At 44.6% G+C, this 17,411-nt stretch overlaps 1 protein-coding gene across 1 annotated transcript in view; it reads right to left on the bottom strand.

The window, feature by feature from the left end:
* BAHCC1 (BAH domain and coiled-coil containing 1) overlaps nt 1-17,411 on the bottom strand; it is a 216,488-nt gene that overhangs the window by 108,140 nt on the left and 90,937 nt on the right. Inside the window, exons 4-7 of the mRNA XM_029599222.1 lie at nt 10,181-10,303; nt 5,178-6,908; nt 1,497-1,605; nt 674-882 (exon numbers count right to left, since the gene is read on the bottom strand). Coding sequence (XP_029455082.1) covers nt 674-882; nt 1,497-1,605; nt 5,178-6,908; nt 10,181-10,303 — 2,172 coding nt within the window. The remainder of the gene's footprint in view (nt 1-673; nt 883-1,496; nt 1,606-5,177; nt 6,909-10,180; nt 10,304-17,411) is intronic.

Here is a 17,411-nt window from a genome sequence, read left to right as displayed (position 1 = left end):
GAGTGGCTGTGAGCCAGCTGAGAGATAACTAGAACCCAAACTACCTGATTGGCAAGGAACGGGAAAATAGCTGAAATGAGAAGCCAAGTGCACCAGGATATTAGAGACAGAAAATAACAAAAGTGGAATTAGCAGGATAATGAAGCTTCTTGACTGAATGGGATGGAAGAGTCAAAGAGAGAGAGAGATGGGACAAAGTTGGCAGAACTCAGATGAAATCATCAGAACTGCCCAATGCCAAGGCAGCTTAGACAGCATCTGATGACCTCACAATGCACCTGAGCTGCAGGTGAAACCAAGTGAAGCAGAGGAGCTGGCGAGAGAGTTGGGAGATGCATCACCCATTCTTATGGGTTTCTAATGTGCTTCCTCTGCTACTGGAGGACAATGACTCTACTTGGAGTGCATATAAAATTGCGTCTCCTTTAGTTAAAGTGGTAGAGATAACACCTTTTCTGATAGAAGTCTCTTTTATACTCCAAAGATTTTCCTTCAGTGTCCGGCTAAAGTTACCTTGAAATATTCTAACATGAATGCAAATAAAGGGAATTAAGCAGCCATGCCAGATGTGCGCAAACAATGTTAATGGCCTGATCTTTGATTACAGGGCTCTGGTCCTGATCTGTAATCCTCTGCAGACAGCTCAGCTTGCAGCCCACCAAAGCACACTAACCATAGGAATGGCTTCCCATCCAAATAGAAGGGCTCCGTGTCCTGGGAAGCCAGTGAGGGTGGGCAGGGTGGGCATGTGCAGCAGGGTCCCCTCCTAGCTGGCTGGCTTGTAAGGATGGTCCTCCTGCAATCATCAAGTGAGGGGTCAGGTCTCCTGGGCAGCCACTGGATGGGTGAATTCTGGCAAACTCTACCAGATCCTTATTATCCCTACAAAGAAAGAGAGAAAGGAAAAGATGGCACACCTCGTAAAGTACCTGCAGGTGATGCAAGCAAAGCTCGGCAGACCAATATCAAAAATATATCCACAGCATCTAAATTTCCTATTGAAATGCACGGTTTAATAAATAAATAGACATCTGAGAGGCCCGGCCCATCTGTTCAGCACATCTTCAGGGCAGCAAGGTCTGTGCGTGGGGGTATGAATGCCCACGCCCCACCCTCCAGTGGGCAGACCTTTCAATGAGATTGTCCGGTCTGAATTCTAACCTGCAGCACTGCACGTTCTTTTGCTTTTTTGTAATGGGAACAAATGTGCTTTTGTGGTTAGTGCCAGAAACATAAGTCAGGAAAACTTCTGCGAGTCATTAATCAGTGAGTTCCAGTCCCACCTCTACCATGGGCTCTTTGTATGACCCTGGGCCGGTCACGTTATCTTCCCATGTTACACCCTTCTATAATTCAACACTCTGGCACCAAAAATCTGCAGCCAGACCATGCACCCCGGGCGTATGTGTATTTCTGAAGAGCTGTAATGGAACCCAGTGATGATGACTGATGATCACAACCACTGTTAACGCTGTAAGGCTTGGGATCTTTCTTACTGGAGTAGAATCTCTCGAGCTGTGAGCCCCGACCTCTCATCACAGATACGACTTCTTTCATCTTCTGCTTCCAGGTCAATCACGTGCTGCATGGATCGTGCAGAGGCTGCTGTAAATTATTCAGCACAACAGACAGAAACAGCTTAAATGGGACAAGGAAAGGGAGAGCAGCATAGGAAATGCCTTTTATCAGTTTATCAGTTTTATCAGGATTTTTGTGAATCCTGCCCTGCTTTGGTTAATAGCGGCCCCACCCCCCCTAGCCTGGATCACTGCGGTGCTCCTGAAATCCCCAGCTGAGCAGTCACTCCTGGTGCTGCAGGGTGACTTAGAAAAAGGGACTGGCTGTCAGGAAAAGCTCCAATAACCTTAATGCGCAGAGAAGCAACGCAGGGTTCTCAGCCTAAACAAAGGTGACCAGATGGTTCCATGTCATAAGGTGCAGGCTCAGCCAGTCCTGGTTTTACTTGTTCTTAGAGAAATTAAAATTATAAACTCACAGAGGCATTGAAATGAAAGCAGAAGAGATCTGATGACCAGAGCCTATTCTAAATAGAAGGAGGAATTAGCCTCTTTTGTGAAAGAGCGAAAGGAAATGTGGTTGTAGGACAAGAAGCAGAGTCACTGCATCATACCATCCATTACTTCCCCATCTAGTTAGCTGCAGGATGACCAACCAGCTCCATTTTAGAAAGCTGGGCCTGGGTTTTTTTGGGTTTTTTTGTTTTTTTTTAATCTATAGCATGTTGGGACCGAAAGTCTTGCTTTTCTTAGGCAATCAAAAGCACAAGTCCACACATGCAGTGGGGGAGGAAAACCAGGACCAGATCAGCCTGTCCTAACAAAATGGAGCCAGCTGATCTCCTGAAAACCTGGGCCTCACAAGCATTATGTGCCTCAGTGACCTCCAGGGCACTGATCTGCTCCTGTTTCCTATCTAGTCTGGATTCTATCCCAAGTTTCTTGTTCTGTATGTTTGTCTTATTAGATTGCAAGCTCTATTGAGCAGGGACTGTCTTTTTTTTTTTGTATGTTTGTACAGCGCTGCACGTGTTGTGTAGCGCTATAAAAATGTTAAATAATAGTAGTGGTGTTGTAATAAAGGCAGGGCTGCAAATCACAGATTGCAGGAACCCTCAGTCTAGTGGGTTCTCGTTTCCCGGTGCAGCATAAGGTGGTGAAGCTGAAAGAGAGCAGAAACAGGCCCATCTGCTTCTAGTCTTCAGTGGCAAGGGTGAAGTTCAGGGGGGAAGGTAACTCCCCCACTCTCTCAGATGGCTCCTCTTCCAACACAGAGAAATCTGCTTTACCGGCCAGTTAGCATCGGAAGACACAAGAAGCATGTTTTATGGGTCTGAAAATGACGTTTTGCTAAAAAAAAACAAAAAAAACAAAAACCAATCCAAAACTCTCTAAGATGTGAACTGTGTAAAATCAAGGTTGAAGACAAGGCATGAGTCAGGGTTGGCCAATGGAAACCAGATGTGATTAGTAGTCAGGGGATTTCTGGTAACACCCTCCCTCCCTCCTCTGACGACAACTCCTAGCACATTCAAAAGAAATCTCCCCCTTCTGCCTGAAATCTTGCTAGGAATTCTGCCCCTGCTAGCGCAGCACACTACACAACATGCAAGACATACTCCTCCACCTCAGGGCCAGATTACTTCAAAATGCAGCAGATTTTCCAAGAGTTGGGGAGGGGGAGGGAGCTGTAAGAGGGAGGCTCGCTTGCCAATGGCCGGGCAATGCAGTTGGTTCCAGGCATATAAACATGAGGGTTTGCCACCTCATCCCAGGTCACCCAAACAGGCTGATCCAGTTCTGCTTTTGCCCCCACTGCATGTATGAATTTGCTCAGTGGTGATTTTGCAGGAAAAAAATAGTACTGGCTCAGAGGGAGGGGCTGTACCGTCTTCTCTGCCCCCCCCCCCACACACACACTTACTACTGGCCCAGGCCTTCTTTCCTTTCCTTCTCCTCCCCACCTTCCTAAAGACCGGGCTGCAACCTCTTTCTTCAGTGGCTGGCAGGACGAGCTCCTCTCACCATTACAGGAGAAGTCAGGTGGATGGGCAGGTGGTGGTGGCTTCCTTTGATGGCTGGAGGAATGAGCTCTGCCAGTCACCACAGTTTGGGATGGGCAGGCAGCAGTCTAATATCTTTGGCTGCCACCATGAGTGTTTTCAAGACTCAAGAGCCAGTCACTGGCGCTTCCTACCCCCCCAAGTTTATAAAATGCTGGCAGGGTCATACGTATGTAGCACTTTCCCCCTGACTCCAGAGCATTGAACTGCCGCAAGCTCATAAAAAGTGAATTTGCTGCAGTTCAAAAAGCTTCCGGGGTTGGTGACCCAGCAGAAAATCACCAGTGGAATTGTAGTTCCCATGTTCTCATTGCTTTCCCTGAAAAAAAAAAAAAAAAAGCAGGTGGTAGGCCCTACAAGTAAATGTTTCCTTCTAGACAGGTGTTCTCAGTGGGGGCCAGGTTTTCATGATATCCACTACAAATAGTCATCAAGTGTCGTTGCACACACAAGGTTTAAGGACAAGGAACCCTGAGAATTAGACCTGTGGCACCTGAGCAGTAAAGTTGCAATTCCTATGTTAAGGATCTGAGCCACTTGGCTTTATCCCCATAGATACAGTATAGGAGAAAACCCTTTGTGAATCAGGCCCTAAAAGACCACAACAGAATTTTTTTGATTTAAAAAGTGGGAGAGACTTGGCTATTTTCCATTCACAATTATTTGGAACTTTTTTTTTTCTTATATTTACTAATTTTTCCTGGCCAGTGGCCACTGGCTTGTCCAGCCTGTGACTTCATGGCTGCCAGTTTCTGCAGGCTTTCCTGCCAGTGCTACTGCTTACTGGAGAATAATGTTTGTTGAAACCAATTAAGCCTTTTTTTTTTTTTATACTTTGACAGACATCTCTTGAACTACAAATATGCAACTAGCAGCTTCAGTGCAATCAGTGACCAAACTGCAAGCAGCTGCAGCAAAGAGGCAACCAATCACATAGCTTCCTGATTTGTTGCTTTTTCTGTTTAGTGACTAGTGTTCAGTTAAAAACTGGATGCTGCTGCTGCTACTTGGTACCTATAGTGCTTAAGTTATAAGGTATGCAGATGGTAGTATGCTAGAAATTTACTCTTTCTGTGCTTGAGGGAATAGGCAAGCTCAGTCATCCTGCAGCCGCCATACTCTCAAATTTTTGATAGACTGAGTGCACAAACATTTACTTTATGGGCAACCTTTTATAAGCCAGGTTCAAAATTGTGCACTATGAGTCAGTATAATGTAAATAATATCGGGATTTCTTGAGTGTGCTTCGTTCTGCTGGGTGCGTAGGGTTCACGACCTGTGTACACGCACGCACACTCACACAGCTTAGAGGGAACAGTACCTGCAGCTACTGACTCCTAAATCCTGCCAATGCCATCCTCCTGTATAAGATATTGGTGAATCTTTTTACTAAAATGTTTACAAAGTGCCTTTAAAATATGATTTTCTAACATTCTGTGCTTTTTAATGGCAAAATATCAACTAACGTCTGCTTTCTTTTTAAGGTTTTCATTTCCCAGATCATTAGCCCATCCATTCCCTCACAGTCATAATTAATATCACATTCCTTCACCAGGATCTTGAAACTCATCACTTTGGACAACCTGGCCCCTGGTACCTTTAAGTCCTGCGGTGGCCCTGCCTTGACGAGTAGTACTGGCACCATAGGACAGCTCAGGACGGTTCAGGGTGTCCTTCTGCCGAGCCACCGCCACTGCAATGCCCACAGGAGGCTGCCTCACTTCCCCGTCCCCATGGGACACCTCATTCTCTCTGCTTCTGGCACAATCCGGCCGCTCCAGGTCTTGCTGCCCTTTCCCTGTCTGGAACTTCATCTCCTGGTGAATGCAGCTGGCTTTCATGTTTCCCAGCCCCACGAAAGGGGCCTTCTGTCCCACAATAAGTGCTTGGTTGCTGTATTTCAGCAAGTTTTTCATGGCTGAAACCTCATCAGGTGGGCCTTGCATTTCCTGGCTCAGCACAGAGCCTTGAGTCATCAGAGCAGCTTGTTGTAAACTTGTATTGAAGGGGTCAAGATACGAACTTTTCCTTTCTTCACTGATTGAAATTGGAGGACCTTGACCCTGGACAGTCCAGGGAGGTAAATGAGGTCCATTGTAGCCCAAAGAACTTAGTTCTATCGACTTCCTTTTAACATCTGAGCCACTTCCAGTTTGTTCCATCTCCGGAGGTCTGTGCTGCTGATGTCGTATCCTAGCAACCTTCTGAGAGCCTTGACCTTGGGTTTCTTTACAGACCCTGTCTAAAGTGCAGCAGGATTGACTTATTTTAGCACCGAGTGCTTCTTGGTGACTAGCACGGGAGCAATCTTGTGACTGAGGCATTTCGAAATAGCCCCCTTTCTCCAAACAACTCTTTGCTGCATGAGGCATGCTGGGTAAGGCGACATCAGAGCTGGGATTGTTCAGGTACTCGAGGTTTTTGAGCCTTGTGGCTGCACTCTGAGGCCATTCTGGCCTTCTGTCCACTTTCCCATCCACTTTCAGATGGGAGAATGAATTCCCATAAGCAGCTGGGTGATGGTGCTCAGAGTTTATCTCATGGTTCCTTTCTTTACTTTCGCCCCTGTCTACATGGCAGGCCTCAGAGTTGACCTGAAAAGACCGGCTTTTATCAGTCAGGTGTCCCACTGAAGGCACAAACGTAGGCCCTCGCCCAGCTTTGTCCTGTAGGGGACACATCATCTCTGAGTTGGAATGGAGCTGTAAACAGGGGAATGATGCTGACGTGGAGCTGAGCGGTGGGGGGATGCTGGATGGGACGGTGTAAGAAACCGAGTGGTGAAGCATCTGACGCCTCTCCAGACACTCACTGTACTGCTGAGCTGACTCATGCTGGACCAGGTCTCGGTCTGACCTGGCCATGTCTTTGGCACACCTGCTCTGGGCCATGCTACTTCCATGACAGGGAAGCACACTGCCAGCGCAACTTGACATCATCGATTTGCTGGAGTCCCCATTTAAGACCTTGTTGCTCATTAAACAAGAGTTGAGATGCTTTGTTCTGTTCTCACAGGAGCTTCTCTGGTGCATATCCTCCTTGCAGTGTCCTTCCAAGGTCATGGGCAAAACAATTTTGTGCCTTTCCTTCACTTCGTCCTCGGGCTGCCTCTCCTTGGAGTCAGCTTTGCCCAGTTTTTCTTTGCCAAGTTCCTTTGCTAATAAATACCGGTCAGACTCTTTGTGGTTCTTCTGCATGTGGCTATTTTCCCGGTCTCTGCTACAGGAGCCAATAGGGTGTCCTGGGGCTGCCCGGGCAATGCTGGGGAAGTTGTGATTGGCTGAAAGAAGGGTCGGCTGAGCAGGCAGATTCCGCAGATAGAAGTGATCTGTAATGCATAAAATAATATTCATGTTATAAATACCAAGAAAAAATGAGAAAAAAACATTAAAACCATTTGATCTACTTAATCTTTGCAGCTGCGTAGGTCTCCTTAAAGCAAACAGAAATGAAGAAAGAGAGAAAAACTCTCAGCACACCTGTCTTTAGTATCTGCAACTAATGAGAAGTTCAGTTTCAATTTCCTGTAAGTGAATAACAAGGAAAAGTCCCTCATTAACCCAGTTTTTTTCCAACCAAACAATGTTTCAAGATCAGCTGAACACCAAAATATTATGAAAGCTGAGCCTCCTGTTTAAAGAAGGGTTTGTATCAACATGTCTGAAAAAAAAGAGTGTAATTCTACAGAAATGAACAGTTTTAACTTCAGTTTATGTCTCTGCTAAAGTTTCACTCTATGGGAATTACCACCTGTTCTCTCTGCCAAAAAATGTCAAAGGATGCCGTGAAAGAAAGATTAATATAGAGGGGAAGAAATAAGTTAGCAATACTGCATAAACTGTGCAGTCTATGAAATGAACCAGAGGTCTGCACTAGAAGCAGTTAGGCACGTAGTGTAAAGTACTGAATGTAGTGTTACCCAAACATGCAGCATAAAGTACTGAAAGTAGTGTTAAACATGCAGAGTAAAGCACTGAATGTAGTGTTACTTAAACATGCAGCATAAAGTACTGATTACTCTGCATGTTTAGGTAACACTGTAAAGTACTGAAAGTACTGTTACCTTAACATGCAATGTAAAGTACTGAAAATAGTGTTACCTAAACATGCAGCGTAAAGTACTGAATGCAGAGTTACTTAAACATGCAGCATAAAGTACTGATTGCAGTATTACCTAAACATGCAGCGTAAAGTACTGAAAATAGTGTTACCTAAAAATGCAGCGTAAAGTACTGAATGTAGTGTTTCCTAAACATGCAGCGTAAAGTACTGAAAGTAGTGTTTAGTCCGGGGGGAATTCTGCGCTACTGTGGAGCACAGAATGTGCGCAGAATTCCCCCCTGCGCAGAATTGCCATTTTCTGCGCAGAATTGCCAAATTCTGTGCAGAAAATAGCAGAGGAGACCCCGGCATGCCGTGAACAGAGCGTGCGAAGAGAAAGGCCTGAATGTGCTGCGGTATGCACTCCACTCGCGACGAAGATGAAGGCCCAGGCACGCTGTTCGCAACGAAAATGGAAGGCCCCCATGTGCCACGAACGGAGTGTGCTCTGCTCACGGCGAAGATGGAAGGCCCCCGTGTGCCATGAATAGAATGTGTTCCGCTCGCGGCGAAGATAAAGGCCCCGGTGAGAGACAATGTGTGTGTGTGTGTGAGAGGAGAGGGAGAGGGGTGTGAGAAAGTGGAGGGGGTGTGAGAGAGGGGAGGGGAGGGTGACAGCATGGGAGGTAAGAGAGCGGGGGGAATGCTTGAGTGTGGGTTTCAGAGAGAGAGAGCGCCTATATGAGGAGATTGTAAAGGAGTGTGTATGTGTGTGAGAGATTGGGAGCTCGTGTGTATGAAAAAGGGATTGTGTGTATGTGAGGGTGCTAGCCTGTGTGAAGGGATTGTGTATGTGTGAGACAGAGCCTGTGTGAAGGGGTACATGAGAGAGACATATGTAGCCTGTGTGAGGATGTATGTGTGAGAGAGAAAGGGAGCTTGTGTGGGTGTGTATGCAAGAGAGAGGGCCCTGTATGAGGGGATGTGTGTGTTTGTGAGAGAGTGAGGGAGCCTGTATGAGGGTGTGTGTATGTGTACTAGAGAGAGGGAGCATGTGTGTGAGAGAGGGAGGGACAGAGGGAGCCTGAGTGAGGGGCAGTACTCAGAACGGGGTCAAACTCTGGGACTGGCGATAGAGTGGAAGGGGTTGAGCCTAGAAGTGGAGGGGAGAGATACTGGTAGGTGGTGGAGTTGGGCCTGAGAGGGCAAAGTGGCCAGGGGAGTAGGGAGAGCGAGCGGAAGGGACACTCTTACACAATGAATTTCTAGGGAACGGAAACAAAAACGATAAAGGGGATGGAGCGGCTCCCTTATGAAGAAAAGCTAAATAGGTTATGGTTCTTCAGCTTGGAGAAGAGATGACCGAGAAGGGATACGATAGAAGTTTATAAAATAATGAATGAGGTGGAACAGATGTATGGGGCATGGTTATTTACCCTTTTAAATAATATTAAGACTAGGGGAACACTCAATGAAACCAACATGTAGTAGATTTAAAATAAATCATAGAAGCTATTTTTTCACTCAGTGCTCAATCAAACTGTGGATCTTGTTGGAGTATGTGGTCAAGGTACCTAACATAGCTGGGTTTAAAGGGAATTTGGACAAGTTTCTAGGGACAAGTCCATCAACAAATTATTAGCCAGATAGACTTGGGAATGGTACCACTTAACCCTGGGAGTGAGCAACAAAGAATGGCTTTACTCTTTGGGATCTGCATAGTGCTTCCTAGTGATCCAGGCTGGCCACTGTCAGACAGAGGATGTTGGGCTCAATGAACCTTTGGTTTGACCCAGCATGGCACATCTTATGTTCTTAGGTACTGGATACTAGAGATGTGAATCGGAACCAGAATCGGTTCGGATTTCAGTTCCGATTCACATCTCTACTGGATACAGTGTTAACTACATATGCAGTGTTAGACATGCAGTGTAATTAGAGTACCGTGCACATTGTTAAGGTGACATACAATGCAAGTTAGACTTCGTAGAGTTTATACACTAGCTAATTTGATAATGGATAATAACACAGAAATTTGCAGCTGCTCTAAAGATCTAAAGGAGATCCTCTGGAAGCTGATGATCTCTGAGAGCATTTGTTATCTCTGTGAATTTGGGGTGAGATCACTGCCAAGTGATTCTACGAACTCTGCACTTCAATCTCTTCTCCTCTGGAACACAGCTCAGCGCACAAGTCCCAAACTAGAGCTTGTAGATGTTCAGAACTACAAAATTTCAGAGGATTTTTTTTTAACTTATTAGCCCGTTTCAAATCGCATGTTTACAACCTGGAAACAGATCAATGAAACCCAAGCCCCACTGCAACTCATTTTTTTAATTTTAATTTTAGATTTAGCCCAGGCATTTTCACTGGTAGCTCAAGGCACATTAAATTCAGATACAGCCCACCAGTACTGGGTTATTATTCCTTTCAGAACTGGATTCCTAGCTCTTCCACCAGACCTGATCCATCTCTTTTCTGCTGCCATGGTCTGTGATGACTGCCAGCCTTCTCTTTGCAGGAACTCACATTATGCACTTAGGGAATGAAGGGACTTGCCTTTCTGGGATTCGTAGAACCGATGTCGTCCATAGAGGACATTACTGTTTCCGTGATGATCCAAGTGGCTCATGGGTAGGAATGTGGAGGCCAGACTCCCAGAAAACCTGGGATATCCTGCAGCTGGAAAACAAAGAGAAAAGGAAGTATGAGTGTTGCAAGGCAGGATCCCTCCAGACATCATAGCTAGGCAGAACACAGTTTGTAAGAGGGCTTCCCAACCTGTCCTAGGGACCTCACAGCCAGTCGGGTTCTCAGGATATCCACGATGACTATGCAGGAGATAACTTAGCGTGCACTGAAGCTCCAGTATTTGCAAATTTACCTCCTGATTAGTCATTGTGGATATCCTGAAAAACCCAAGTGGCTGTATATGTGTGTGTGGGGGGGTGTCTCATAGGACAGATTCGGGAAGCCCCAAGTTAAGAGCACAGACCTCTGACACCTCTCTGCAATACTGAGTGGCTTAACCCGAGCTGATCTCTTCTGATTTATTTTGCACAGTGCTGTGTACAAGGATGGCACATGAGGCACAGTGATTCTCAACCCAGTCTACAGGACACACCTAACCTTTCAGGTTTTCCAGGATATCCACAATGAATATTCATGAGATTGATCTGCATACAATGGGGGCAGTGCATGCAAATATTTTTCATGCATATTCATTGTGGATATCCTCAGAATCTGACTGGCTAGGTATGTCCCAAGGCCTGGCTGAGAACTCCTGATGTAGCTAATTAATGCAGTGTTTCTTCTTTTAACCAGGCATTTGATTCCTCTGTTCCTCCTGGGCTTCTGTGATGTCTTCCATATTTCTGGGCATCCAAAGCATGTAGTTCATATTCAAATGTCAGCAAAATAGCAGGTAAGGGTAAGAAGACGAAAGCATTCTGGGTACAAATATTCCACTGAATGTCTCTAGTGTTCCTCTCTGATTCCTGAATTTCATACCGATCCGATATGGTAATCTACTATGAAGGTCGGTATATAAAATTGTTAAATAATAATAATAATAATAATTTCAGTAGCCAGCATTCATGTGACCATCAGTTTCTGAAACTTTGTTTTCATTGCCTTTTGCAAATGATTTCCAATACATCTGTCAGTAAGGTGAGAAAGAGCAAAGGGACATATCAGTATCATGTACCCATTACCCACAAAGGTTCAAAGAAAGAAGGCAGGGAAACAATAAGGCAAGGATGTGCAATGAAGCAATGCTCCCTTGTCCAAGACTGGATGTAAGGCTAGGTTTACCAAAATCAGATTGGAAAACACATAAATGACTCAGCTCCTGCACCCCCCATCACCACCACCAATAGGTACTGCTAACAAGCCCCAGCGCTGAGGCATAGAATAAGGAGGGAGAGAGAGAAGAAGCATTCCATGAACACAAAATCACAAAATGAAAAAATCTGCCATGTGCCTGCTACAGGGAACAGGAAAGAAATAACTTCCCACATGCCAGAAGTTGTGTTCCTCAAGTTCCAACAAAGCTTTCGGTGGAGACTTCCGAGGATAGAGAACCTCACCACCACCACCACCACCACCACTAAGTCAGCAGAAACCAAGACAGATCTGATCTTGGAAGAACCTTGATCTGGCTAAGATGATGTAAATCCCTGTTCTGATGGTCCCCATACGACGACAGGAGCGGATCTCGCCCTTCAAGACTTGTTTCTAATGCAGGGTTGTGAGATTATTAGAAACAAGTCTTGAAGAGAGAGATCCACTCCTGTCATCGTTGCAGTGTTTTTTTTGTATTCTTGTAGCTACACTGGATGATTTCATTGTCTGAGGAATTCGAAGTTAAGAGGTGGGGTCTGAAATACTTCGAGAAGATTGGTTTTCCTCTGAAGCAGCCTCTTGTGGGAGGCGAAATAGACCTATGTCGGGAGATATAAAAAATAAAAGTGAGATGTGAAACCAGATGAAGGTCATTGAATAATATTGGAGGACTTTCCAGCTCCCGTGTGGCCTGAGTTTATGATATTATAGGTTCTTGGCCACTTTGACAGTGATACTGGAAGTTCCAGGTGCAATTGACGTGTGATAACCATCGAATGACATCGGGGTGATATGATTCATTGTATATCTCTAAGAAGATAGATCTCGTGCTTCTGGTGGATCTTTATTCTGGAAAAAACTTATTTTGGAATGAAGGGATTTGGTCCAAATACTTTTTTTTAGTATGTGTGTATGCCATAAGATTAAAGTACATCATTAAATATTTTTCATAATTTTAATAATTAGTGGGGTTCTTTAGGGTGGGCGTAGGTTTGTAGGAACTTTTTGTAATTTTTACTTATATATTTTGTACAGTATTGGAGAGTAGGGGTAATTTATATGTATTTTTTGTAGGAGGTGGGGGGTTTGGATACATTTGTTTGTTATGTGGGTTTGTATCAGTTTTTTTGAAGGATTTATGATTTTGAATATTGATGTTTGGAATGTATTGTAATATTTGTATATGTAATATTTTCCTTGAAAGTTCTAAAAAAAAAAAAAGCATTTGGATAGAAAATAAGAAATTCCTTAAATAAAATAGTAATTTTTATGTAGAATATTTGAAATAGTTTATTTGTGCACTTTTCCTGATTTTCTCTGGACTTATTCCAATAACATGCATCACTCACTGCCAACTAATGCACAGGGATTTTGCTGGAGAGTAACACTGATACAAGATGGGCACAGAACTGCTCCACTACTGAAGATAAGAGCATGGATGTGAAGTAAGGACAAGTTTTAAACCTAATCTCTGTAATATAGGCTCAGTGACCAAATCTTTCGGATCTGGTGCAGTAGGCCCCACTGGAATAATGCCGAGTCCTTTGATCAATTCTGCTTTCTAACTCAAAGTTTCCTGGGCTTCCTTCCATGCGTTTAATGTTTACTGTAGGTAGGTTTTTATAGAGAAAAAGGTATATGCCTACGGGTGGGTGGTAGGGTTAACCCTTTGTTAAATTGTTGCAGCTGTCTTCTTTAACTGCTTGTTGTCAGAGAGTTTACTGGTCCTCCTTTAAGTAAACAGAAGTCTGTAAATTCTTCCTGCCTTCCAGAAGACTGATTCCCACATGCAGGCAGACCATTCCCTGACCCCATGTGTCCCTCCACCCATCCTTCTTCCTAGGCTGCCTTTGTGTGTGTGTGTGTGTGTGTGTGTGTGTGTGTGAGCTGGCCACCGGAAGTGCCCTGATGTGATGAGTGGGGAATGGGTAATACCAGGCTTTTCAAACCTGTCCTGGGGGTGCCACAGTCAATTGGATTTCCAAGATACTTACAACGAATATGCACTGGGGTTCTAACATATGCAAATCTATCTCATGCATATATATGACCTAGCTAGGCTCTCCGAAAGAGAAACAGAGGATCTTCCCAATAAGAGGAAAGCTGGTCTACGGACACAATAAAACAGACTCTATGAAGGATCCCAGCGTCATCCCTGCTCTTCTGAGGGCTGTAGCATTGCTCCGTATCGCCAAACATTAGTGGCATGGGAGGGATGCTTCAGGGGCTGGGAGCAAACACCGGTAAATAGGCAGCACATTCCCAGCGTTATTCAAATGCTTCCTCTCCTGATGACCTACCAAAGGTCCTGCAGGACATGTGAAGCTGCCATAGCACTAGAACATATCCCAGAATATTCTGCTGACAGGAGCAGAGGCTGTGGGTTGCTTGGCCTTTCTCCAAGTGCTCTCTGCCCTGGACATTCTGTGGTGTCACTCTGTAACCTCCTTGGCTAGGAGAAGAATATGCAATCCCTCCTTCTACAATGCAGACATTTTGCAGACAGCTGCTTTTATTTTTCATGGCTAATCTCTCTTTAACTGTTCAGCCAAAGGCTTATGATAGTACCAAAATGACAATACTGACTAAAACATAGCAATTCAGAGCCCACTGTGCAGACTGTCTCCCTCAACTCCTCTCCCACTACTAATTGGAACATGCACCTCACTCCAGCTCTGCAGCACCTCCTACTATTCCAGGACTGAGACCCCACCATGTACAGCTCTGCCAATGCACCTTACTCCTGTCCTGCAACACTTCCTGCTATTCCAGTACTTCTCACATACACACACAGCTCTGCCATTGCCCCTCACTCTTGCACTGCAACACCACCCCCTGCTATTCGTGTGCTGACCTCTGCCAATGCACCTTACTCCTGTCCTGCAACACTTCCTGCTATTCCAGTACTGGGGCCCCCCTCCCACACACACACACACACACATACAGCTCTGCCAATGCACCTTACTCTTGCACTGCAACACCACCCCCTGCTATTCGTGTGCTGACTTCTGCCAATGCACCTTGTTCCTGCCTGCAGCAGCCCCTGTTATTCCAGTGCTAAGATACCACTGAACGAAGCATATCATGTTTTTGGTTTCAGCAATTTAATTAATATAAGCCCTATGTGGACCCATCAAATTCATTTCATTTTTGACCCGCCCTGGAATATGAACCCAAGCCTTGAGAGGTGGAAAGCATGCACTAAATCCCCTGTCCCCTTGCTTTATTAGAACAGATTTGTTTTGCTTAGGTAAAAAAGGCTTAAGTGTCTTGCTCTGAACCCCCCTCCCCCCCCCCCCTCTTTATTCTTGTAATTTTTACAGTTCAGACTTTTGCCAAAAATCTATTAATATACAGGCTAACAATTAGACAGAAGGACAGAAGTAATCAGCAGCAATGATTTCTAACGAAGCTGAGAATAAGGAGTTACCTGGCCTTACTGCAAGCCAATTGTGCTGTAGGGAGGAATGAGAAAACATCTAGCTTGCTCTATATATAAGGTCCTGGCTTTAAGGTGTCAAGGTTATTGTTCCTAACTTTAATTAAATTCTTTACATTTTCTCATCTTCTTGACTCCTTGAAGTTAACAGAGAATATCTTTTATCTGTCAAGGGTTGCAAAACTCGGTTAAGTGTCCTCAGTAAAACCTCCTTGACTGATTTTGTGGCAAGGAGCTGGTCATTGCTGGCTTTGATTGCTTGCCAAGTAAATAACGCTGGGACCGAGAACGAGGCAGAGAAAGGAGAGGGGGGGAAAAAGAAACACAGGGAGAAAAAGAAGGAGAGAACGAGAGGGGGGAAAGGGAACAGAGATTGTGAAAGGGGAGAGAAAAAGAGCTAGGGAAAGATAAAGAGAGAGGGTAGGAGAGAAAGAGAAAAGGAGGGCACAGGAAAAGCAAGAGAAGGAAAAACTAAATGGAAGAGGAAGAGAAGTCAAGGCAGTGGGAGAGACTGGGAGAACAGTGAGGTCACCCTTAGCTTCCCCAAGTGAGGAAAGATGTAAAACACAGTATAGTCCACCGAGCCAAAGTTTCCCCGGAGAAGGCCACCTCTTGGCAAGCACCCAGCCTTGGCACTATAACCAAGTGATGATGGCTGAAAGGAGACCTTCCCTGTCCACCGGCAACTCCGTCCTAGGCATCAACACAGGCCCGGCACTACTGGGTGGCACACCTGGGGGAGAGGGTGGTGGCAACATCGATGGCCGGCCATTGGGTAGGGTCGGAGAGCCAGAGGATGCTGCCTGCTTCCAGCAATGATGACATTACTAGGGGGGGGGGGGCATACTAGCTACCTTTACCATATCCACTGGCAATGAATTCCAGAGCTTAATTGTGCGTTGAGTAAAAAATAATTTTCTCCAATTTGTTTTAAATGTGCTATTACTAACTTCATAGTGTCCCCTAGTTTTTTATTTTTTGTAAGAGTAAATAACAGATTCATATTTACTCATTCTATTCCACTTATAATTTTATACATCTCTAATAAAATAAATAAATAAAATCATATTCCCCCTCAGCCATCACTTCTTCAAACTAAACAGCTCTAACCTCTTTAGTCTTTCCTCATAGGGGAGCCCTTCCATTTCTTTTATCATTTTGGGTGTCCTTCTCTGAACCTTTACCAGTTCATCTATATCTTTTTTCAGATAGGGTGACCAGAATTGCACACAATACTTTAGGTGTTGTCTCACCATGGAATCATTCAGAGGGATTATGACATTCTCCATTTTTAATTTGCAAATGATACAAAATTATTCCCAGTACTGAAATCACAAGCAGATTGTGAGAAATTGCAAGAAGACCTTGCAAGACTGGGAAATTGGGCATGCAAATGGCAGATGAAATTTAATATGGAAAAGTGTAAAGTGATGCACATAGGGAAAAGAAACCCACACTATTACATGATGTTAGGTTCCATACTAGGAGTTATAACACAGGAAAAGGATCTGGGCATCACTGTGGACAATACTTTGAAATCTTTGGCTCAGTGTGCGGCGACGGTCAAAAAAGTAAACAGAATGTTAGGAATGGTGAATAAAACAGAGAATGTCATAATACCTCTATCAGTCCATGATGAGACTACATCCAGAGTACTGTGTGCAATTCTGGTCATTTCATCTAAGAAAAGATATAGTTACACTGGAAAAGGTAATATGGCTTGCTCAATTTTGCCAATAGGTGGTGTGTTGCTGTTCTAGAGGTCCAGATGAGGCAGGAGTATCAAAGGATCTCTCCTGCTCCATTTAGACTCTTTAGACCCACAGATAGGGTAAGAAGGGTTCAGGAGTAGGGATGGGAGATGGCCTAGGGGTATCAATTTTTAAATTTAGGATCACAGGAGAGTGGTGTCTCCAGACAGAAATTTTAGGGGTTGGGACATCAGAGTGGTAAGCTAAGTATGGAGAGTGGCAAGCCAAAGTGACATTTCTATGTATGAGATAGATATGCATATACTGGACCCAGTGCATGCAGATCTTTCTCATGCATATTCATGGTGGATATCCTGAAAACCTGGCCTGTTTGTGGCACTCGAGGACTGGAGTTCTCCATCACCATTCTAGAGCCTAGTGTAATTTTTGCAGGGCTGCTTTTTCATGAGTAGGGTTCTTGCTGTTTGAATCCTAGGAATTAGTACTGATATGGATGGGAAGTTTGTGATATGACTTCCAAGGGTCTCTTTCTTGCAGGGTTTTGTGTTACTTTGCAAAGTGTCTGGCAGTGGAGGGATGTCGGATTGCTGTTACTGAGGTGGCTACAGAATTTTAATACTGTATGTTTTTTTGTATGGTGAGTTGTAAGGAGAAATGTCCTAGCTTTGCATTCGTTAACAGGGAAATTTCTGTGCATGCAGGGTATGTGTTAGAGACCTGGAGGTACAAAGTTTAAGTTGAGATTATGTCCCATCTTGTACAGACTGTAGACTTCACTCTGATATAGAAGAATTAC

This window comes from Rhinatrema bivittatum, chromosome 4 (assembly GCF_901001135.1).
Source record: "Rhinatrema bivittatum chromosome 4, aRhiBiv1.1, whole genome shotgun sequence".
Taxonomy (NCBI): domain Eukaryota; kingdom Metazoa; phylum Chordata; class Amphibia; order Gymnophiona; family Rhinatrematidae; genus Rhinatrema; species Rhinatrema bivittatum.
The sequence above is the reverse complement of the archived record's forward strand: the minus strand, read 5'-3'. Positions and strand labels throughout refer to the sequence as shown.